Genomic DNA, 26,323 nt, shown 5'->3' with positions numbered 1-26,323 from the left:
TCACTCCATTTATTTTCTGAAATTTTTCATGACTTCTAGAGCATTACCCTTTTTACCGATGATATAGATATTACAAGCAGAAAATGGAGTGCAACATATTCATTCAGACTATGCTCCAGTGAAAACAGGTAACCTCAGTTACATAATGAATACTAAAACTTTTGTGCTAAAACTTCGTTGAATAGTTGAAAATATATTGCTTTGACTTGTGGCAGGCCTCTGAATTCTTCCAATGCCTAAGAACTTGTATGTAAAAATATACTCTGCAATGCAATTTTCCAAATTAACATAGAGACTCTGTAATACCATATATTTTCCTCTTAAGTCTTTCCATTCAATGCATCTACTAAACCTAACAAAGTAGATCTTTAAAATGTACTTAATTGATTCTAAGTGATCTTGAAACAAGTAAGAATAATTCTGTGTTTTATAACATTTAAAACCTTTTGTTTTCAGCTCCTTGTAATATCAAGGCTTGCTTTTCTTCTTCAAGGTCTGGCCTTTCTCGTGCCACCACAATTCCCAAAAGCTGATCCTGCATTCCCTCAGAAGTGATCATGAAGTTTAATAGTGTCACCTATAAATGAAAGAGTACACAACAATTACATCACTATTTCTGTTGAGAAAGCCTCAACAGAGAAAGCCTCTGCTTATACACTTCAAATTCTGATTTTAAAACTGACTCTATTTACCATGGTAGTATATGTGAAAGTGGAATTTGTAGAGACTGTGATTAAGGGTATAGGCAAACTGGACTGTTGGATTAAAAACCCACTGAAGTTTCTCATGGTCATAAATGTAATACTTCAGAGGGTTTTGTTTGGTGATCAATTTATTCTTATTTCAAATTGGTCCAATTTCTGACTACCTTTTAATCCCCAAATCAATTAGAATCAGGCTGGAGGCCATCCTTCATATTGGCTGGACTAGCTGATTTATGTTTTAAGGATCCCAGTGGTGTCAAAAAGCAAAGGAGATCTTACAAAGACATAAGAGAAAAAAGAACAATTACTTGTCATAAGTATATATGGTATTCACAATATGACAATCATATTACATATTATAATGATATATACTATAATATCATACTACAACATAGCATATATTATGTTGTATTATATCATCATATTAAAATATGATACTCAGCCACTACTATGAACTAAGGAATATACAGTTCAACAGTGTCCATCAAGATGCAGTCTGCTAACGCTGCTTCATCCCGGTATCTAACGGCTCTTACAGGCAGGTCTCACTCTGTTGCCCACAACTTAAAATACCTCCTCTCCTGAGTCTTTCCCATAAGTGGGAAAGTAATCATGCTTAGGTTTCTCTTTTTAAAAAGCAAAAAACAAGTCATCCACACAATCCCTTTCAGCTACTGAACGATCTCTCTTTGTGCCTTCATAACTATATAACTGAAAATGTTACTTGTATATGCTTCCTGTCTCTGCCTTATTTCATTCCTCAGCCCTCTACAATCTGCTCTCACTCCTGCCTCCGCATACCCATCAATACACACAGCAATAAACTGCAGAAACTTTCTGGCTCTGGTCACCAATGAATCCATAAGCCGATAAACACTCGACCTCGGCTTAAGCTGACCTCCCCCGCCCCCCTGCTTTTTTAAGCCTCTATTTTGCAGTCTGCCTGCCCTCATGTCTTGAATTAAGGTCTGCACCTATGTCCTGAGTATCACTTCCCATTCCTCCCTTTCACGTGCCTTTCATTGTAGCTAAGCTGAACTGATTGTGAAATCTCAGACACACACTATGAAACATCTGCACGTGCTTCAGCCCTGACTGAGGAATGGGAGAACTTGGGTCTCCCCACTTTCCCTGGTAAGAGAATATTTCCTCTTCGTGAACAGAGTAACTTTGTTTTTGTGAGAAATTTCCTACCTGTGATCAGGAAGCGTGAAACAGCTCCTTGCTGTACCCTTGTGAAGGCAATACCCTCCTCTGCCCAAACCCAGGCACCCTCTCCATGGCGGTGTCCTCGGGTTAAACCTTTCCCCCTGGCTTGCCCCGTGGCAGGCCTTGGATGCCACTAAATGTAGATTCCATGGGCATAATCATAAATTTATGTGGAATAATAAGCAACAATTCTTGAAACTGAGCAATTAAAAATGATTCAATGTTGTTATGCAATTCTCTACTGCTCTGGCATTTATTCTTGGAAAAATTATCATTAATGTTTTCAAGACATTTTTCCTGTTGGCATGAGAAACCAAGTGCACAGGTTACACTTGCTTTACTCTCCAAACCATCGTCACAGTGCTTAGGGAAATGTATGTTTTACAACTTTTACCTCAGGCACAAAGAGGTATTCATTCATATTCCATTAATGTTAGATGTTTTGAGATCAAGATTTTGCAAGTCTAGCCATTTGCTCACAAATAAACATTTAAAATCATACAAATATGATTTCATAATTTTATTTTCATTTAGATTCAAAAGAACTATAGCAGCACAATACCATCCCTTGGGTACTTTTGAAAGCAAAAGGTACATAAAAGATCCTAAAAATAAGATCAAGAGGAAGAATTTTAATTTGTAAATGAAAGCAAGTAACTGCCTCACTATGTTTTCTAATCCCTGTTTAATCAATCCCAGCAATTAAAAATAATGAAGCAATAAGACACTCTAGGGATATGAAGGATTTCAATACTGAATCATAAAATAGTTTCCTCTCCACAGTGGTTTATGACTTCTACTATAACTAGTTATTAGTGTACATAAATTATTATTTATGTTATTTGTGATATTTTCATAAATTTTAATGAAAAGTTAAAAAGGTTTTCCATGCGATTTATTAAAATTTTTGTTTGGTAATGCAGCTTTGGGATTTATTTTCTTTTATATGTCATTCTTTTTCACATATATTTAAAAGTTAAATAATAGTTCTAATAGTTAACTCTCATAACACTATTGCTGGGCCTTATTGCAAGCATTTTACATAGATTATTTAGTCTTCACATCACTCTATGAGATAGACATTTATTATTCCCATTTTATAGACTAGGGAACTGAGGCACAGAGAGGTTAAATAACATGGCCAAAGTCACACAACTGGCAAGTGACAGAGCTGGGATTTGAACCAAGGGAGTCTGGTTCCAGAATCCATGCTCTTAACTACTAGCAGATACTGCCTCTCCTAATAGGTGAATACATGACCCAATTTTTAGGTGTTTAGAAAACATGTTTATTTTAATTAACTGAAAACAGTGGCTAAGAATGTTCATATTTTAACACTGTGTCTTTCAAACTAAGCTCAAGGGTTACCCCACCTTCCCCCAGTCTTCCTGACTTCCCTAAAGGTCCAGTCTAAAGTGTGTCCCCTATGTCTTCTGTCCCTCTATGTCTTCCTAGTCATAAATACTGTCACTTGACATACAGCTTATTTACAGTGTAAGCCTCTCGAGAGCAGGGACCATGAGTATTCACCTTGGAGGGCATGAATTATGTCATCTTAGTGCCTCCTCTGGCTCTACAGAGAGATGCCCATGTTAATTTAAGTATTTCTAATAAAGGACAGCATTTGGATCCTCTGGATAAATCTTGCCTCTATATGTTTCTTTCAAAATCTGAATATTTCTTAATGTTCCCTCCTCCTAGCTTCTATAAATGAAAACTATCCTTCCCTTCCTCATTCGCTCATTCTACAAACATTTATCAAGTGCCAACCAGGGCTAAGAATTGGGAATAAAAAATGGACTAACCTCCAGAAGCTTGGTTACAGATCAATGTCTCAAGTCATTTTAGTCACTGACTATAACTTTGAACTAACTTTACTTTTTAAAGGAATTTTTAGTATTTTAAAAGAACAAGTGATCTAAAACAGTTCCTTTAAGTAACTATATAAAATCAGATAGCAGCAACCTTATTCTGAGAAAGAAGAATGGCGTTCTGTTCCTGAATTCCCATTCTAAGAATTAGCATATTATCATTTATTACAAAGGAAAAATGTGCATATATGTCATCTATTTTTAACAATGAAAAATCTAAGAATAATATCAATTGCAGAAATTAGATTCTCATGGTCTTTTTTCACTGCATACTGAAGGCTCCTTTATTACTTGCATGCACATACAAAAGCAACATTTGGAAATTATTATAGCAATTTCAGGAAATGCCAAACAAGGACAAAATCCATTTTACTTAGGAAGACCTGTTTTTCTTATGGCTCAGGAGGAAAATACAGCCATTAATTGTAAAATCTGGTAAAGAAACATTTATTTTAGATACTGGCCTTTACTGAAGTTTCAGGAAGATAATGAGGATTTCTTAGCTTGGTAGTAATATAGAAGCGGAAGTCTGGAGAATACTCAATGGTAGAGTCCCCAAGTCGGATACAGGTGCTCCCACCCTGCTTAAAGGTCTGTTTTAGTAGAAGAGGTTCCAGGATTGGATCTAGTTCTTCTCCAACATTTTCTAGCAACACTGGAATAAAGTCAGAAAAATATTTCATGTTATTTTAAATACTGACTGTAAACCTTCAACCTTCCAAATTCTTTCAGCCTTCTAAATTGCTGCTGTTTCTAGTTACGCATAAAACTATTTTTGTCTTCTGAGTATAAAGAAATGATGCCATACCATCATTAAAAATTCCACAAATGACAAATGCTGGAGAGAGTGTGGAGAAAAGGGAACCCTTCTTGTACATTGGTGCTGCAGCCACTATGGAGAACAGTATGGAGGTTCCTCAAAAAACTAAAACTAGAGTTGCCATATGATCCTGCAATCCCACTCCTGGGCATATATCCAGAGAAAACTCTTAATTTGGAAAGACACATGCACCCCATTGTTCATTGCAGCACTACTTACAATAGCCAAGACATGGAAACAACCTAAATTGTCCATCAACGGATGAATGGATAAAGATGTGGTACATATACACAATGAAATACTACTCAGCCATAAAAAGTGAAATGCCATTTGCAGCAACATGGGTGGACCTAGAGATTATCACACTAAGTGAAAGTCAGAAAGACAAATACCATATGATATCACTTATATGTGGAATCTAAAATATGACACAAATGAACTTATCCACGAAACAGAAACAGACTCACAGACATAGAGAACAATGGGGAGGTGGGGGGGGGAGGGATGGAGTGGGAGTTTGGGATTAGCAGATGCAAACTATTATATAGAATGGATAAACAACAAGGTCCTACTGCATAGCACAGGGAACTATATTCAATATCCTGTGATAAACCATAATGGAAAAGAACGTGAAAAAGAATGTGTGTATAGATATATATCTGAATCACCTGGCTGTACAGTAGAAATTAACACAACCTTGTAAATCAACCATACTTCAATAAAATAAATAAATAAAATAAAATGGGTAATTGCCAAAAGAAATAATTTTAAAAAGAAATGATGCCATAAAAATAAATGGATGTATGTGGAAAGGGCTTCATTGGTGGGGTTATCTGGTCATCCTGCCTGCTTCCATAGTCTTAGTCAGAGTGCCACTCAGGACTCACCCCCGATCTGGGATTCACTATATGCCCAAGTATGATGGCAGCGAGGTATAAGACACCAGAGAAAAAGCATTTTAGTTGTAGTTATTTAAACGGTTACTATATTTTTCGATTACAAAAGTAACTCACACTTATTGTAGAACATGTGGAAAATACAGAGAAAAAATAAAGGAATGTTAAATTAATTAAACAAGGAGGCCATTAGACTGAGACGGCTGTAAGGTGTGGTAGCTTACATAAGTAAACCAAAATTTAAGCCTGTAAATGCCTCAAGGTTATGAAATCAAAACTCGAAGGACAACCAATCACAAGCAGCCAAATAGGCTTTAAACTGTAGTCAATCAAATAGTTTCCTTTCTTTGCTTCCTTACTTTTTCTGTACAGTATTCGTCTTTCCCCAGCTCCTGTTGGAGGGACGCTCCTTATCACTTTTGGTTTGGCACCTCCTGGTTTAAATGGATTTTTGCTCAAACTCTCAAAATTTTTGATATGCCTCACTTTACCTTTCAACAGATGAAACTGAAAAACAACCTCTAGTCATATTTTCTTAATCTTTCCCTCCCCAAAATATTTTACATAATTTATTCATAGCATATATAACTTGATAGAAAAATGACATAAAACTACATATGAATTTAAATATTTTTCTTTTCAGTATTTTTGATTTATCTTTTTCTATACACAGTTGAGACTAAACAATATATCTAATTTCATATCCTAATTATTTTGCTTGACATTATAGCATAAATATTTTCCCATGTTACTAAAAAAAACAATAAACATGCTTTTAATTACTGCATAATAGTCTATAATATTAATGTTCTCTCATTTTTAACCAATACTCCATTATTAGATATTTGGATTGTTTCCTGTTCTCAAGATTATAGGTAGCACTGTCTACAACAACTTTGTGTTATACAGTATTTTCTTATGAAAGCATTCTAGAAAGGGAATCCCAGATCAAAGATCAGTGACATTGCTAAGGTACTTGATACATTTGCCAAATTGAAGTCTTACATTTTGGTGTTTGGGGTGCTACCATAGCCAAACTCGAATCATGGCATTTTGTAGGAGTCCTTTGAGGGACGGGATGTGCACTCTGGATGGGAAAGCAGCAGCTCAGGGCATTGGGATGACAGGTATTTGGATCTCTGTTGCAGCACTTCTTCCCACAGGTTACTCCTGGCTAAATAAAGTCCTAAAATTGTCTTGTCAATTTCCTTCGCTGCTGAGACTTTAACAGAAACAGGTATGTCAGATGATTTTTAAATTCATTATAATTTTCTGCTTGAATAAAATGATTATTTTTCGTGGGTAAATAATATGAGTGCATGATAGTATATTAAATACATTAATCTATTGTTTAGATTGTTCCCATTTTTCCAACTGTTAATACTGCAGTGAACATCTTTTTGAATAAACCCCTGTGTTCATCTCTGATCACTTAACCAGGCTGGAGTCCTAGAAGTGCAATTAATGGTCAACAGTTACAAACATTTTAAAGGTTTTTTATATTGCCAAATTACTTTCCTGAAAGGCTGTAGAGGTTTCAGAGTTGCAATAAGCACTCACTCTGCTGTTTTTAAACCTGTTTTTATATAATATCACTGTACTTACGAACACTAGGCATCATGTTGGCATTTTATTTTGTCATTATCCTCACAACTTTAAAAAGCATCAGGGGACTTCCCTGGTGGCGCGTGGTTAAGATTCCACCTACCAATGCAGGGGACACGGGTTTGAGCCCTGGTCCGAGAAGATCCCACATGCCGCGAAGCAACTAAGCCCGTGCGCCACAACTACTGAGGCTGCACTCTAGAGCCCGCGAGCCACAGCTACTGAGGCCGCGTGCCGCAGCTACCGAAGCCCGCACACCTAGAGCCCGTGCTCCGCAACAAGAGAAGCCACTGCAGTGAGAAGCCTGTGCACAGCAATGAAGAGTAGCCCCCGCTCTCCGCAACTAGTGAAAGCCCGCATGTAGCAACGAAGACCCAACACAGCCAAAAATAAACAAATTAATTAATTAATTAAAAAAAACTATCAAATATTATTACCCCAGTTTTACAGATGAGGAAACTGAAGCAAGGCGACTGTAGTAAAATTTTCAGTTAAATCATCTCATGAATGACAAAGCAGGAACTTGAACTAAGCAATCTGGCTCCTTACACAGCTCTCTTAACCACTGTGTGATACTGCCAGCATTAAATACTATAGTCATGACTTTTACAATTTGATAGGTAAAAAATATTGTTAAAATTTGTATTTTGGGCTTGATGTTTTAGGTGCTCTTTGGCTAATTATACTTTTTCTTCTAGAAACTGTATGCTAAAATATTTGCCCATTTTCCTATCGTGGGGCCTGTTTTCACCATTAGGTTCAGCGGCAAGTGATTAAAAAACCCCAAATAATAGTGACACGAACAAGAAGGAATTTATATCTCATGTGAAGAGGAGCCTGAGGTAATCTGTCCAAGACTGGAAGGACAGTGTGTCTAAACTGTCAGAGATCCAAGTTCCTGCCATCTTGCTGCTTCACCAGTTTTGGCATACAGCTTTATCTCTTTGGCCAAAATAGCCTTTCAGAGAACATGCACATTGCAGCCATCAGAAAAAAAAAAGAAGAAACAGAAAAGGAAGAAGTATCTTTTAAGGATATTTTCTGGGGATCACAAATGGCACTTCCACTTACATCCTGATGGCCAGACCACAGTCACATGTTGACAGAAGTTAGGAAATTTATTCCTTTACTCTGAATGCAATGTGCCCAGGTAAACACAGGGGGTGCTAATAGTAAGGAGGTGAGAACGGTTATTAGGGAACAATGGGCACCAACCGTCACAATGTGCTAGTTTTTTAAACTTTATTTGTATTTTTTAATATTGTTGATATTCTCTCTTAAGTTTCTTTTATATAATGTTTCTTGGATTAAATTATAAATTTGTAGAGTCAAATCTATTATTCTTTTCCTTTTTATCTTTTTCCATTGTGTATTTTCTTAGAAAGTTCTTTCCCATCAAAGACAACTTATTCCCCTATGTTTTCTTTTAGGATTTATGTCTTCTCTTTTTTTCTTTCATATTTAACTCTTTAATTCATCTGGAGCACATTTTGGTGTAAGATGAGACTATGACTTGATATGTTTTTCCACAAAACCAATTTTTGCAGCACCATTTGCTGAATGACCTATCATTTTCCGTTGTTTTATAACGCTTACCTTCTAATGCATTAAAGGCTTACATGTATCAATATTAGAGTTTATTCCAGAACAGTTAATTCCAAATTTACTCTTCTTCTGAATTTTTATTACCTCTGTACTTTCTTCTAGGTTAACTTTAGAAATAATAACTAGTATTATTTCTAAAATGTTTATTTCTGAAAGTGTTGATGTCTTCACAACATTTAGTTTTCCTATCAGTGAAAAACTGATGTCTTACTCAAGTCTTCTTTTTTTGTGTGTGTGAAATTTTCTCATTTTTTTTCACTATGCATTGTTAAAGTCATTCTAAGTTTTTGTTTCAGATAGCTTTTCAGTTAATTCTTTTTGGTTTTCTAGATGAAATATATTATCTACAAATATGATAATATTGTTTCCTCTTTCCAAATATTATAGCACCCTCATTGAAAAGAACTTTCCTAATAATGTTAAACAATAATAGTGATAATAGATATCAATTTCTCATTTTTATTTTTACATGATCAGACTTTTAAAATCTATTAATTTGTTAGAGTGTTATGGACTGAAATTCTGTTCATGAAATATTATAACATCTAAGTTTTGCTTAATTGCCTCAACCTTTAACAATTTCTGCATAAAATCTAAAATTTAAATTATTCTTTACTAAAAAATGATATTATACAATTTCATCCCTTACTCTCCCTAAATTTAGTTTCACAAGGAATTAAGAATGTCTACATTAATATGTATAAATGTCTTTTTTCAAAGCTAAAATATACACTATAAAACTTAAGTATTACAGACTTGATTCTTTTCCCCAAAAGTGAAAATTTATTCCCTCACCAGTAGAATAAAGTCTTAAGCCTGTTAGGAAAGATCTCTATAGCGTCCATATTTCAAAGAAATATGTTCTCAGCATTGAATATTTACTCTATTATAAGCCTCACTGGAAAAGCAAAAGTATTCTAAGCTTGAAAACAGAAAAAAACAAAAACAAAAAACCCCAAAATCCATATATACATGAATTACCCAGAATGCTCTCAATTTATTGACCCTAACTTTTGATTTCTTTCACTTTTAATTAAATCAAAGTATGTTTCATGTTAAAATACAGGAGAAAATTTATGAGACAGGCTTCTCTTCATATTTCTATCATCAAAGTTAACAATATTCTGGTTTATGTAAAAACCTCCTTTCCCATTCCCAAAAGCCAGCCCATCACAGTATTTGCAAACCTTGTGGGAAGCCAAGACTGGGAATACAAACACATGGCTGCTAATGTCTTTGAGTAAGGCAGATCATCTTGCTCAAAGCAGTTGTTCTTAGCAACAAAGAGAACCAAGTATTCTTTTCATATTTCTTTTGCATTTAGGATATTAACTGATATCAGTTTTTTAATTATGAATTATCTACATTATCCTATGTTAGACTTCAAACTAATAGGAAAAAATCTGCATAGTATGTTCAGCTGTGCAGCATATTGTATTCAAAGTAGATTAATCAATTACTGGGTACCCTCAAAGAGCTGGAGTTGAGAAACATTTATGTACACAATAGTAGGGCAACCATAGAAATCTGTAAAAGCTTCAGCGTTGGCACTTCATTGGAGAGGTTAAGAGAGATGTCACAGAAAAAGGTGTTTGAGCCTCATCTTAAAAAGGTGTTTGAAAATTAAAGTAATTCACCAAATGGATGGAAGAGCACAGACGAAAGCTAAGAGATGAGAAACAGCCCCATGTTGTTATATGTACTGCCTGCCCCCATGTACCCTGTACTCCCATCTAATCCTCACCCCACGTGTAATCTCTGTCTCTCTCTTTAAACCAATAAGCTCCAAGACAGCAGAGATCAAGTCTGTCTGTGCGTGCTCTGTTTTCAGTGGCACACGCTACTTGCAAAATAAATATTTGTTACGTGAATGAATAATGAACAAAGAAATGAGCAAATGAAAGAAACATTGAGCCAGAAGTAGTTTTGCCTCCCTGATACGTTATATGCAAGGGGGGAAGAATAGAAAGTGCTAGGAGATAAGATAAAAACATTGAGCCAGAAGTAGTTTTGCCTCCCTGATACGTTATATGCAAGGGGGGAAGAAAAGAAAGTGCTAGGAGATAAGATAAAAATAAGGAAGGCTCAGATAATGCTAGGTTTTGCTCTAAATGCAAAGAATTTTTTTCATAGAGTTAATGGAAAGCCATTAAAAGCTCCTCTATACAAGTTGATTTCTTTTTAAAAATTAAAAAAATATTCTTTTATTCTTCCAGTTTTATTGAGGTGTGAACAAATTGCCTTATCAGCAATATTAACATGAATAACATCCTAGGCACACCTTATCCATTGGTGTAGCTAATACAGATATACCTCTGTTTTCTAGAACATTGGCTTTCAAACATTTTTTTTAAGCAGCAGGAGACTTTTTTTCACAGAGGATTTTATCTTAAAACTCAATATAAGCAACAAAAAAAGGGAGGCCTGCTCTGGTTGAAGCAGAGGCAGGTGGGTGAAGCCAAAACCTCTGCCTTCTCTACCCAGGCTGCCTGCGAGAGATGAGAGATCAGAAGGCAGTGTCCTGGAATAGGTCAAAATCTTAAGAGAACTTCTTAAATGGAAGAGTCTTTAACTGCTTATGTTTTAAAACTGTAACAGTAGCTGATTCTTTTACTTGAAGGTTAAATATAAAAATAGTTACAAAATCTCCCACCTGTTTCTCTTTCTATCATAGATTTAAAACTTTTCACTTCTCTCTGATGATTAATGTTAGAAGGCATTGTGAATTATCATTATCCATTTTTAAAGTTATTTCATTCCAAAAAGTAGGTTAAAGCAACTGTGAGTGACACAGTAAACAATGAACAAAGGCAGAAGACGTGGGGACTAGTTTTAAGACTCCCCTTAACTAGAGATACAGTCTTAGTTAAGCCACGTAACTAACATTCTCTGTCACCTTACCTTGTTAATAAAATGTAGTGGTTATTTAGAATTACTATTGGATTTCAGATTTTTATGGCCACAACTCCAAGTAAGAAATACATTTTAAATCTTTATCAAGTACACACATATGCATAAAACTTCTAAAATTTCATGAAATAATGCTTACCTTTACTCCATGCTATGCAGCTTTATATGTTCTATTCCATTGCGTTTCATTTAAAAACGCTGGTCATGACCCACTATGTGGGTTCTCTCTCCCACAGTTGTGACCCATAGTTTGAAAAACACTGGACAGATTGTATGGCCCTTTCCTCTCTAAAATGATGCAATACTAACATCAATATATGTGACTGTGATCATAGAGATCTTCAAAATGTCAAGCACATGGTAGATGCTCAATTATTACTTGTTTTTACTGTGTCAACGAAATTCTTTGAATATTTAAGTTAAATTAAGTAATTTTAATTGAAGTATTTAAGGTGCCAATCCCTTCAAGAAATTTTCCCTTATGTAGAACAGTATGGAGGTTCCTTAAAAAACTAAATATAGAACTACCATACCAACAGCAATCCCACTCCTGGGCATATATCTGGAAAAACCATATTTCGAAAAGGTATATGCACCCCAATGTTCGTTGCAGCACTATTTATAATAGCCAAGACATGGAAGTGACCTAAATGTCTATCAACAGAGGAAGAGATAAAGATGATGTGGTACATATATAAAATGGAATATTACTCAGCCATAGAAAAGAATGAAATAATGCCATTTGCAGCAATATGGATACCTAGAGATTATCATGCCAAGTGAAGTAAGTCAGCCAGAGAAAGACAAATATCATATGATATCAGTTATACATGTAATCTAACAAAAAATGATACAAATGAACTTTTTTACAAAACGGAAACAGACTCACAGACATACAAAACAACCTTATGGTTACCAAAGGGGAAATGTGAGGGGAAGTGATAAATTCAGAGATTGGGATTAATATATACACACTACTATATATAAAATAGATAACTAACTATATAGCACAGGGAACTCTACTCAATATTCTGTAATAACTGTATGGGAAGAGAATCAGGAAAAGAATGTATGTATATATATGTATAACTGATTCACTTTGCTGTACACCTGACACTAACACAACATTGTAAATCAACTATACGTCAATAAAAATTAAAAAAAAAACTTCCCTGATTGCTCTAAATATTCATAGCTCACCATCTGTGTCTCTCTTATTATACAAAATAATTATGTATGATTCTAATATAATTAAGAGATAATAAAAAAAGAGATAATATACATAAACCACATAGTAAATCCCCAAACAAAAAATATAAATAGAGCTTATCAGACACTGTTGTAAGTACCCAAATTACAGTAACTCATTTCTTCCTCACACTATATGGTCAAAGTATAAATGGGGAAACTGAGTCTCAGAAAGGTCACTGCAACCAAGTGCTGAGTAACAGAGGCAGGTACTCTGATTCCAGAAGTGCACAGTGGTCCTAACAAGGGTTAGTGAAGTATGTCCACTTTCTATTTTTATAACAGTTACATATATTGTCTGATCCTGCCCATTTAACAAGCAAGATATTTGATAGTAGAGAGCAGGTTGTCCCTTTTTTGGTAACTCCATATCATTATACTATACTCCAAGAACACCAGTTGGATGAATGAAATACTATTTGTGTGTCTGTGTGTCCATATATATAAACACAACATTTTGTAGGTAGACATAGATTTTTTTCATTTCATGCTCACCCAAACCAAGCCTAAAATTATAATTAACATTTTAAAGACTAACTCATTATTGATATGCAAAAATAAACTGTAAGTCTATTTGGTATATCTCTTTTGATTCTTCCACGTAACACTCATTCTATTAGCAACTGGGATTTGCCAAACTTGTCCTGGGGCTAAATATATTGTCCTTTCATAATGTTGGCAATTTACTTGGTTAAGTAAATAGTCAAAATTTAATACGTAACATGAATTCAAAATGTGACTAATAACCCCAACATACTCAAATCATAAGCATTTTGGTTTTTGTTTTGACAAATGTGACCTGTGCATAGAGCTTCACTGAAAAATTCTTGTCATGTTTTTAATCTCTCCATTGTAAACGGCAGATAATAGTCAGCCACGTAAAATGTGCACTCACTTCTCTGCCACTTTTGTAGGATAAGTCGAGAGAAGAACAAAGAGATAGTTGGACTAATATTGTGTTAAAATACTTTTGAGGGCTTCCCTGGTGGCACAGTGGTTGAGAATCTGCCTGCCAATGCAGGGGACACGGGTTCGAGCCCTGGTCTGGGAAGATCCCACATGCCGCGGAGCAACTGGGCCCGTGAGCCACAACTACTGAGCCTGCGCGTCTGGAGCCTGTGCTCCGCAACAAGAGAGGCCGCGATAGTGAGAGGCACGCGCACCGCGATGAAGAGTGGCCCCCACTTGCCGCAAATAGAGAAAGCCCTCGCATAGAAACGAAGACCCAATACAGCCATAAATTTAAAAAAATAAATAAATTAAATCTAAACACTGGGTTCAATTTAAAAAAAAATACTTTTGGCATATCAAGTGGCCCTTTTAATTGCAGAAGTGGAGCTATAATGAGAACGAAAGAATGGCAAACAACAGATAAAAATTAAAACAGCTAAATTAGAAGACATATCCCAAATGAATCTTGAGACAAAGAAAGCATCCTAACCTGTTAGAACTATAATCTCTAAAGTTCTCACTTGATTCATTACCAATAAATAACGAAAGATATTAACAAAGTAATCATTTAAGATGAGTCTGACACAAATATCTTCAAAAGGAAAAAAAAAAAAAAAAAAAGCCCTACATCATTTTGGGTTAATTGTGCCCTCTCCAGGCAATTCTGTAATGTATGCTTGTTATTCAAGTACATACCAGGGGTGCCAAACTGGATGCAATTTTCCAGAGTCCTGGCATAGTCAGGGTCACTTAATTTAATTAGGTGAAGACTATTGGTTTTTTCCATGTTCTTGATCCATTTATTAGCCTGACCTTGAGGATCTATCATCAGAGGCCACCTTCTTGCGTTCCTGAAAGGGAAAGAAAGACGATGCTGGTCAAGCCATGATCTGTCTCTAATCTATTTAAGAGGCATGCATCACTTTCTTACAGTTTATACTTTATAGTATTATTTTACTTTTTAGCTTGTTTTGAGAAACTGTGTTCTTGAAGCAGAGACATTTAAATTGAGAAGGCTACTAGAACGGCAACTACAAAAGCCATCTGGCAAACTTAACACAAGTTCTTTTACTCCTTTTGGAAAATTACAATTCTCTAAGTGTTAAATTATATTTTTGAAAATGTTTGCTGCTCTTGCTAATTAAGTCACAATGATAACCATCAAGAGTACTAGAAATCAGGAAACTCCAATTCTTCACTAGGCCCTGCCATTAATTACTTCTGTGACCTTGGGCAAGCCACTTCATTTCCTCAACTTCTATCTGCTGTCATTTGCACAAGAGGGAAAGAGAAAGGATGGAGACATCACATCTCTATTTGAAATCTAGACCATTAAAGATACAGTGGTCTAAAAAAAATGGTGAGAAGCAAAATTTTATATCACCTAATCTTCATAATAGCCATCGATCCTTAAGTGTTAACACAATTGTTGACCCAGTAATTGTTTCAAACAGCTGTATATTTAATGTCACATATGTAGTTCACTACATACTTGTCTAGAGATTGCAAGCTTCTTATGAACACAAATATATTCTATGAAAGTCAGGGTTTTTGCACTATGAGAGAGCTCATACTTATTGCTTTATTCTCACTCACATCTCCCTTTTAGGATAAGAACAAGAGCAGTGAACCACCACAAGGCGCCCAGTTTACTGCCCAGGGTGTTGTTGGGTCACAAAGAGTTAACCAGTATCTGCCATCACGACATGGTATCCAACCACAGAGCTTTCTATCTGCTGTGAAATGTAATCAGCATTAAGATCACTGTTCTTTTTCTTTCTCTCAGAAGTTTCAGTAAACACAAGTCATAATTTTGGCCAGTTTCCTAAAGATACTGTCATACTCTTCCAAAAGTGAGCACAGCAAATTCATGCCAAGCATCAGAAGAACAGGAGGAGAAAATAAAAGGTGACTGGGGCCAAAAAAAAAAAAAGCTGGGGATGAATCAGGATAATCTATTCGATTCCATCTCATTACAACACAAATTTAGTATTTCATTGGATCATTTGTACCAAATGGAAGGAACCCCAGTCCTCCAATATAAGCATTATATAATGTATTAGTGAGCTTGGGCTGCCATAACAAACCGCCACAGACTGTCAAACAGCAGAAATTTGTCTTCTAACAATTCTGGAGACTGGAAGTTCAATAGCAAGGTGCTGGCAGAGGTCTCCCTCCTTGGCTTGCAGACAACACAGCCCTCTTGTGCCCTCAAGTGGCCTTTGCTCTGTGCGCACAACCCTGGTGCCTCTTCCTTTTCTTACAAGGACACCAGTCCTACTGGATGAGGGCTCTACCCTTATGACCTCATTTAACCTTAATTACCTCCTTGAGGCCTTGTCTCCAGATATAATCACACAGTGGGTTATATCTTCAACATATGATTTTGTAGGGGGTGGGGGGACAGAATTCATATTATAATATTAATTATATTTAGGAAGAAATGAGATGAAAAGAGTAGATGCAAACAACTAATAAAAAGGGAATCATATCCATAAGAAACTAAAGGGAGTAAGAGGGAAATTAGAAATAAAACTTATATGTAAAAGTTTCATTCTGTTACATTTTGGAAATATTTTTAAGGTTGGAGGATTATGTGAGCTTTAGACAGCATTTATGCTTCCCTAAAGAAACTGAAATGACTCACTCTTCTTTCTGTTGCTTCCACATTTTTTTTAGCCACAATACCCCTGTTCATGCTGTTTCTTTGTCCAAAATGCACTTCTTCCCCATCCTTTCATGTTCAAGTACTACTCACATTTCAAGGTCAACTCAAATGCTATGCAGTCCACAAAGCCTGTCTTGATCTCTTTTCTCACTGAACTTCTTTAGCCATTCATCCATATTACATTTATGGTACTTTCATATAATGATAATATTCTATTACGGTAATTCTATAATTTATTAGCTGCATCACCCAACTAAATTGTATATTCTTTAAGGGACGAGTCCATGCTGATTCTTCTTTTTCCTCTTTTCCTAGATCAAATAAAGCTTGCATATGACGATCCACTGAAGTAGGAACAGCAAAAAGAACATCTGACAAACACCATACAAGTTAACTCATTCTAAAAATGGATATTTTATAAGAGATTATCCCCGCATGGAGAAGACTGGTCCAAAGAACACCATCTCAAAATTAGAGGAAAGGACTTCTGGTGTTGACCAAACTGGGTAAAATCCACTATAGCCTACCTCTGTCACTGATTACAATGAAAACTTTAGGATAAAATACAAAAATCAACTACTTGCAGATTCTAAAAAGTAAGTAATAAGAAGTGAATGGGAAAAAAGTTAAAACTTGAGTAATGACCAATAAGGGGGTGGCGACTTTCTTGTGTGTGTGCGTGTGTGTGTTTTCTCCTTATCTTCTGGCTTTGGTCTGAGAACAGGCCTAATGGGGGGAACTGTGCAGCAGGCACAGGTAGCAAAAACTCAAAGTAAAAGACGGAGAAAATGATCATGTGCGAGCCAGAGAGTGGGGGTGGGGGGAATCTCTCTGTTCTCTCTTCTGTCCCTACCCCCAGGTCAACCCAGCTATATTACCATGGCAGAGCAGTGGTAATTCAGTCACCTAAAACACTGAGTGAAAATCCATCTCTCTGGATAGAAGAGCTGGGAAAAGGGGCCTCTGTTGTGCATAGAGTCTGAGGGGTGTCATAATCTGCTCAGGCTGCTATAACAGGACTCAGTCCAAAAATTACTTGATATACAAAGAACCAGAATGTGACTAATTCTTAAAGAAAAAGTAAGATGTTAGATTTACTAGAAAAATACCTTTAAAGCAGTTATTATAACAACTCTTCATTTGGTAACGGGGAATATTTTTTGAAATAAATGGAAAGAGAGGTGTTATCAACAGAGAAATAGAAAGTTTGGTTTATAGAACCAAATGAAAATTTTTGAACTGAAAAATATAATACCTGAAATAAAAACTTCACTGTAAGGACTCAACAACAGAAAGGAGACAACAGAGGAAACAATGGGTGAACTTGATGACCCGTGAAAAAAAATAATCCAATTTGAATAATAAAGAGAAAAAAAGATTGGAAAAAAAAGGAACAGGGTCTCAAAGACCTGTGAGAAAATATTAAAAGGTTTAACATTCATGTCACTGGGGCCCAGAAAGAAGGAGAAAGAGACTGGTGTAGAAAACACATTTGAAGAAATGGTTGAAACTTTCCCAAATTCAGTGAAACACATAAATTTACAGCTTCACAAAACTCAATCCTTAAAAAGGAGAAACCAAAAAAACAAAAAACCCCCACCCACACCCAGCCTCATTATAATCAAACTGCTGAAAACCAAAGAAAAAATATTTTGAAAAAATATTTTTAAAAAAGCAGCAGAGAAAAACGATATATTATATTTGGATGAAAATTATTCAAAAGACTGCAGATTTTACATCAGAAATCATGGAGCCAGAACAGAGTAGAACATATTTAAAGAAAAGAAAGAAAAGAAATGTCAACCCAGAATTCTATGTCCACCAAACATATCCTTCAAGAATAAAGGCAAAATAAAAAATATTCTCAAATGAAGGAAACTAAAAAATTATTTGCCAGCAAATCTGCTCTAAACAGATGCTAAAGTTCTTCACCCTTAAGGGAAATGATGCTACAGTGAACTTTAGAAATAAAAGAAGATCAAAAAATGGTAAATATAATAGGCTATTTCCCCCCTGTTAAGTTCTTTAAAGTATACATAAATACTAAGACAAAATATTAACATTATGTGTCTGGGGGGCAGAGTTTCAATGTATGCAGACATAATATATATAACTATGATAACATAATCAGGGGAGGGTATAGGGGACTTGCATGGTTACAAGTCTTCTACATTTTAACTGAAGTGGTAAACTATCTCTAGGTAGATTGTGAAAATTTGTACTAAAAAATAATGCAAAGTATTATAGTAAAAAATAGATAAATTAAAGTATGATACTAAAAATGGTGGATTATTCAAGTAATCTAAAAGAATAAGAAATGAGGAACAGGGCAACAAAAACCAAATGTAAAAACAGAAAAATAATAAAATGTCAGATCTAATTTCAATGATATCAACCACATCAAGTATAAAGTTGTCTAAATTTACTAATTGAAGGAGAGAGATTGTCAGACTAGAAAAATACAAGGTCAAACTGTATGCTATCCACAAGGTACCCACTTCAATTATAACAACATATTTATATTAAAAGTAAAATGATGGTAAAAGATACCATGCAAACACTAATCAAAAGAAAGCTGGACTGGCTATAGTAATATCAGAAAAAAGGAGACTGCAGAACAAGAAAAATTATCAGGGATAAAGAGGGATAATACATAATGATAAAAGGGTCAGTTCATCAATAATACATGACAATCTTAAATGCGTATGCATCCAACAAGTGAGCTCCAAAATACAGGAAGCTAAAACTGATAGAAATGAAGAAACAAGTAGATGGAATATTAGCAAGGATATGGAAGATATGAACAACACTCTCAAACAACTCAACCTGACATTTAAAGAAGTCTCCATCCCATAATATTTCAATTGCACATGGAACATTCACATAGACCATATTTATGCTGTAAAACAAATTGTAATAAATTTAAAGCAACTGGAATTAGATAATGTATGCTCTCTGAACGTAATGGAATTAAGCTAAAAATTAAAAAACAAATAACAAAAAGAAACCTTAAAAATTCTCAAGTATTTGGAAATTAAATAATACATTTTTAAAATAACCTATGGTTCAAAAAAGAAAAAGTCTCAAGAGAAATCAGAAAATATTTTAAAGGAAATGAAAATAAAAATACACCATATCAAAATTTGTGCTACGCAGCTAAAGCAGTTCTTAATGGAAAATATACAGCATTAAATGCATAGATTAGAAAAGAAGAAAAATCTAAAATCAGTAACTTAAGCTTCTCTCTTATGATATCAGAAAAAGAAGAGCAATTTAGGTCAAAAGCAAGCAAAAGAAAAGAAACAGTAAATATTAAATAAGAAATCGATGAAATTGAAAACCAACCAAACAAACAAAACAAAAACCAAAAAAAAAAAAAAAAAGGAGAAAAGCAATGAAAGGCTTGTTCTTAGATAGGATCTACAAAATTTAACAAACTCCAGCTAAACAAAGAAGGTACAAATTACCAATATAAGGAATGATAAGGAAAATTATCACAGACCCTTCAGACATTAATAAGATGTTAAGGGAATGCTAGAAACAACCCTATGCCCATAAATTTGGCAACTTAGTTGAAATGGACCAATTTCTTGAAAGATAGAAACTACCAAAACTCACTTGAGAATAAGTAGATAACTTGAATGTCCTATAAGTATTTTAAAATTGAATTCATAGATAAGATCTTCCAACAAAGATCAAAGAAGATCTAAATAAATGGAGAGATATACTGTGTTCATGGATTAGAAGACTTACTAAGTTGTCAATTCTTCCCAAATTTTGATGTATAGATTCTGCAGTCCCTATCGAAATCTCAGCAGAATCTTCTGTAGATATTCTAAAATTTATATTGAGAAGTAAAAACTAGACAAAACAATTTTGAAAAAGAAGAAAAAAGTTGGATGAGAGATACTGTTCAATACCCAGTTAACAACTGCATCAGATTAATTTTCTTCAAACAACACCCTCAAGATAACATCTTTTTGATTCAAAAACAGGACAATGTTGTGGCTTCAGTTTACAATGTTTGCTTTTGAAGATCAGAGCTCTCATAGTTTCTCAAATGGAAACGGGATTATTATAGCACCCAGCACTCCAAGTTTTGATAGTGTTTGTTCTTTTGTTATTGTCTAGAGAGGATAAATATTTGGTGCTCTTTTGTGTTTTTGAAAAATACAGACTTCTAACATGATAATACATGTTCACTGTAGTCTGCATGGAAGGACGGAATTTGGATATATAGCAGTGGAGCATTTCGAAGAGTTCTGCTATTTTCCTCTTTACACACACACACACACAATTAGATAAAAGCAGACAAAGAAAGGTGGGTGTTCCTCTCAGTTATTACTGTTGCTGAAATAAACCTGATTTATCTGACTCCTATAAAAATGCAAACTTAAAACATTTTTTAAAAGCAGGGTTATATTAGATATAGGTCTGGTCTACTTACCAAGTTGTTAAACAATCCCAATACTTTCCCTGTGAAATGTTTAGATAGAATCCAATTACATTTAGTGTTATCACTAGCCCTTGAAATTCTCATTAGCTAAGGAAACTTCAAGTGTCAGTAGCTCCAAAAGTTAATTATGTTCTAACTTGCCCAAATTTTACATATTCTTCCAGTTCCCTCAATTACTGACTCTTCCCTCATCTGAGATAGTATGTGAAAAGCATTTAGCACAGGCTCAGGTCCTTAGTAAGTGCTCCATATTAGGTATTATCATTATCAAGTAAGTATCTCTGGGGAAGGAAGAACACACTAGCAAATAAGTAAGATACTTATCTGGTACTTCAAAATGATCACCTTAACCTATTTACTGAAACCTCTCAGTATAAGATTACCAAAATCATTGGGAAAAAAAGCCAAGAATAAAAAATGTTAACATTTCCTACTTAGTAAGGTTGCTACCATAACTTCTTGTTAATGCTTGAACACTTTTACAAACAAATAGCAAACACTTAGGGGTTATAGCTCATTAAAACCATTTTCTACTTCAACCTCTCTGAAACGGGAGTTCATCTTGAAAAAGATCACTGAAAGATATGGAATCTTAAAAGCAGAAACGTTCATCAACAGTTCCAGTATTACTAAAATATGACTGGACCCAAAAGAAAGGGTACATTTATTTGTTAGAAAATAAGAAGCATATCAGCCTCCGCTGGATAAATGGAGTTACAGGAATAGGTTATAGATGTCCTCCTAGGTAGAACAAAAGTATATAAATTGCAAATCAAAACAATAAAGGCATAACTACTACTATGTGGGACATGACCAAGTATATTCACAATTGTTTGGGAAGATCAAAGCTTTTTTTTCTGAGAGGGAAACAATAGCAACAACAACAAAAACAAAGTTGGACTATTATTTTAGCTGAAGTTAATTGGTCCAGCTGGACAAAAGTAAAAGGTGGACTTCTTTCTTTTTCTATTGAAACTTTTAAAATAAAATTTTATTATCATTAATTATTATTATTTGTACAATATTATATTTTGACTTCTACAGCACGCTCACCACCGAAGGTTTAGTTTCCATTCATTACCAGATCTTTGATCCCCTTTACCCATTTCACCCTCCCGCCCACACTCCCATCCCCTCCCCCTCTGGTAACTACTACTCTGCTCTCTGTATCTACGTGTTTGCCTTGTTTTGTTTTGTTTATTATTTATCTATCTATTTATTTAATATTTCACACTGGAGTGAAATCATACAGTATTTGTCTTTTTCCATCTGACTTATTTCACTTAGCATAATACCCTCAAGGTCCATCCATGTTGTTGCGAGTGGCAAGATTTCATCTTTTTTATGGCTGAGTAGTATTTCATCTTACATATACACCACATCTTTATCCCTTCATCTGTTGAGAGACATTTGGGTTACTTCCATATTGTTGGATAGTATAAATAATGCTGTGATGAACATAGGGATGCACATATCTTTTCTAATTAGTGTTTTTGTTTTCTTCAGATAAATACCCAGAAGTGGCATGGCTGGATCATATGGTAGCTCTCTTCTTAATCTTTTGAGGAATCTCCATACTGTTCTCTGTAGTGGCTGTACCAATGTACATTCCCACCAACAATATATGAGGCTTCCAAAAGATACACTTCAAAACTTTCAGAAACCTCCCATATTGTCAACGACTAATGTGTATTCTCACATTACACGTCCACTCAAACTGTTTGCCACCTACTTGTTAAGTATTTAAAAAACGAACTAGCTGCCATCCTATACTTCTTAAAAGGCACTTAAAAATCTGTTTTAGTTGCAAACTAATGTACATATTTAGCATTTATCTAGATTCTATAATTTTTCTTCTGGATTAATTTAGATTATCAGAGCAAGAGTACCCAGTCCTTAATTTTAGTCCACCAAAGAAAAGCTTGATAATCTCTTCTCCAAATCAACAAAATAATTAAATGTAAGTTTAGTTCCTGGGAAAGTTTGTTTTTCTGAGTATGATTTGCTTGATTGAAAAATGAGAACTGTGTGACACAGCTTTTCTTTTTTTTACCTTGGTTATCGCAAAGCTGTGAGCTTAATTCAGGACCCAACTGCAAGGATTAGCTTGTCTCAAGTACCTAATAGTAACTACCTCTTTAATATCCCTAGGTGGTCTCATCAGATTTTATCCTATTTTATGTTATATTCGAACTGCACATGCTTCAAATCCTTTTAGAATAGTTCAGTAAATAAATGCTATAGAAATCCACATGTCAGGATCATTTGCTGAGCAGTAAAGAAATTTGTTCACCAGAATTTTAATTTGTAGAATTATTTTCATAAATATTACAAACAAAAAATTTAATAATAACTGGTTTTTACATATAGTGGTTAATTCTATTTTAAAAAATTTATATGCCTCTACCATTTTTACTTTAAATACTGTCATATCAATTACTTTTTCAGTAGTAAAGTAACAACTACTCAAAATAGTGATGTAACACAGAACTGAACGTTTCCTACTGATGGTTTCCCTATGCTATTTCTAACATGCTAAAACCTCTAAAAAGATTGGCCCAGTGACAGAAGGCCCATAGTAATGTGACCTTGAAAATAACACAATCAATGATCGTCCTCACACTAGGGCGGAGTGAAGTCCTTGGCTTCTAGGAGGCAACACCTTGAGGAAAGGTAAGGCTGGATGAGCCTCCAGTATCCTCCCGGCCCAATCTCCATGGGATTTATCTACGAACCAGGAGATTCCAGGAAAAGCACCACTCTTTTAAAAGCCCCAATCAGCCCAGGACCCAGAAATGTATCCATATCATTTAAGGTGGTCGCACACCCAGCAGGGAATAAGACATCACCAACACAAACCTATCCCTGCATGTTTCATTAACCTATAATAAAAAAAACCCTGCGTTTTATGGGAATAAAAAATTTGGACTTCACTTACTTATGGCAGGGTTTTGTTCTATTTGCTAAAAATTGATTAAAAATTAAGCAAAAGTCATCTGGGGTTTTTAGTTTGTTTACTACTGTCTCCAATGCTCAACTACTCTGACATTAATTGGAGAAGGAAGTGATTATCCATATTTAATTTAGCTAATTAGTTAAGTAAAACATTTGTCAATACTATAAAAGTTTACTAGCTGTGTTAAAAAGGTACACAGATAAATAAATCCACTGACTGATAGAGATCATTTGTGAGAAAAATATTTTCCTTACGTTATGATGATCCCGTTATCAATAGAAAATGAGTCAGAAGGTAATCCAGCAATATTCCAGGCTCGAATTGTCACTGCTTCTCCCAGAATACTCATAAGGGAATAATCATCGGAGCAGGGGATATCTCTTCCTTTGCACAAATTTGTCCACTCCTTGATTTGGGTCTTTAAGACATACACAGAAAGATATAAAAATGAGGTTGGAGGTTACCAAATGAATACCTTGTAAACTCCTCAACTACACTCTGGGTCTACAAAGCATCGTTGAAACTCTACCTCAGAAATGATTTGTGTTCATCATATTTTTCAAAATAAAATCATAATTTAGAAGCTCTACTATGTATTCAAATGAAAATTATATATAATGTTAAGATAAAATTTAGATAGATCACTTACTAGTGAACTCAGAACTTTGTATCTGGAAAAACTAATTGCCAATTATGATTCCAAAGCTTCCGTTGACAAAATACATGGAGATCACCATGTTTTTCTACACATTTTCTTTAAATTATAAATATCAGCACACCTTACTACAATATTGTGGTATAAAAGTAAATCCAATTTGAACCAGTAGGGGACACAGAAAATATCTGTGTCTGGCTCTCACATGTCCTGGGGGAGGGACCAGAGCAGGGTTATTAGGCACCAATAAGGATCAGGGCACATACTGGAGTTTTGGATACCCCACCTGGGGCACAGTTTGCTAGGATGTTCAGGAACCAGAAGCGTACTTCAAGCTTAGGTTCACACTCAGAAAATCAGCAATCAAGGTCCAAATTGAGGTCATAGATCAAAGGGTTCATAAACAGTGAAAGACATGACTGGAGAGAAAACAGGTTAGAAAGAGGCAAGGAGAAGGTGGATATATGTGGTGTTTATAGCAGTCCATGGGCAGATGAGGATACCGTGTGTGCCAAGTGGAGCTAGCTGAGAGGGCATGGTGGGTACTACCGTCTCCCTCGGGTTCCTGCTGAGTAGGTTGGACCAACATTCCCTTCGGTGTGCACGTGAAAGGCTATGACAGTTTGGGGACAGCTGATGATTCTCATGACCTTGATTAGCCAGTTATTCTGTAGAATGCCCCACAGTTGGGTCTGTGTGGTGTTCTCTCATGAGTCAATTTAGGTTATGCACCTTTGGCAGGAATATCACAGAAATGATACTGTGTTCTTCTCGTTGCATCTCATCAGTGGCACATGATTTCAAATTGTCCATTTATGGACGACATTTTTATTTTGATTAAGGCATTGTCTGCCAGGCTTCTGTCTCATAATTATATGATCTTAGGTATGATTAAAGCTTCCTTGGATGGTGGGCCATAACACAAAGACACTCCTATAGATGAGAGGCAGAACTCTTTGTTACTTACAGCTCCAAATGAGAGAAAGCTGATACCCAGGAGGCTGCACCTGGACACAGAGTAACAGCAAGGTGGAACTGCAGGGGGCAGTTTATAAATGTCAAGCAGAGTGGGGTGGAGTTAGCTAGGTTTCCAGGGCTTCCTGACCACTGGGTCTTTTGAATAGTTCCACAGGCACCGGGAAGAAGGGGCCGTCCTTGGGTGTTCGGTATATGGGGACCTCTGGAAGTTGGATATGTGCCTATTGTAACCCAGGACTATTAGAGCCTGAAAAGGGAAATGGTTGGCGTGAGGGCTTAGCAAACTGCCCACAGAAGGGAATTCAGAGTTGTTAACCATGATTCAAAACTGAGTTAAGACAGCACGCTCATGAGTACTTAATGACTATCATCTGGTTTTTACTTGGTTTGGTTGTTGGCACCAGGACAGATGGCATGGCTATGTAGGGTAGAGGAGCAGGCAGCATTTCCAGTTTGATTCTGGCTCCTAGCACACTGTTCCTATGGGCATGTTTTGATTTTTCGTTGGCCTGAAGACTTTCGTGGGGAGGTCTGAAGGTTTTCTCAGATACAGCTTGATGCTGGTATGGGCATTGTAGCCAGTGATATGGGGAAGAAGTAGGGAAAATGAAAGCCATAGTTGCTGTGGAATGCTCTCTATAGTTGACAGGTGTAGTATGTTATCACAGATGAACTCTGGCTTAGAAATTGAAGTGGCCAATTATACATCTGTAAGGGTGTAGCAGCAGAGAATAAGTGAAATGAACATGAGGGCCTCTGAACAAGCATCTCAAAATACAAGCCAAGGACCT

The 26,323-nt window shown here is 35.5% G+C and overlaps 1 protein-coding gene and 1 long non-coding RNA gene across 2 annotated transcripts in view; one reads left to right on the top strand and one right to left on the bottom strand.

The window, feature by feature from the left end:
- DNAH7 (dynein axonemal heavy chain 7) overlaps positions 1-26,323 on the bottom strand; it is a 246,606-nt gene that overhangs the window by 55,755 nt on the left and 164,528 nt on the right. The window contains exons 47-50 of the mRNA XM_082397280.1: positions 24,154-24,317; positions 14,516-14,670; positions 4,249-4,439; positions 444-577 (exon numbers count right to left, since the gene is read on the bottom strand). Coding sequence (XP_082253406.1) covers positions 444-577; positions 4,249-4,439; positions 14,516-14,670; positions 24,154-24,317 — 644 coding nt within the window. The remainder of the gene's footprint in view (positions 1-443; positions 578-4,248; positions 4,440-14,515; positions 14,671-24,153; positions 24,318-26,323) is intronic.
- Positions 555-24,153, top strand: LOC309631261. Its single transcript, XR_014246156.1, has 3 exons — positions 555-1,838; positions 16,803-17,083; positions 22,450-24,153. It is a non-coding gene; the product is annotated as an uncharacterized lncRNA (long non-coding RNA).

This window comes from Balaenoptera borealis, assembly GCF_965194805.1.
Source record: "Balaenoptera borealis genome assembly, chromosome: 6".
Classification (NCBI taxonomy): Eukaryota; Metazoa; Chordata; class Mammalia; order Artiodactyla; family Balaenopteridae; genus Balaenoptera; species Balaenoptera borealis.
This window is presented reverse-complemented; position numbering and strand designations above follow the sequence as displayed.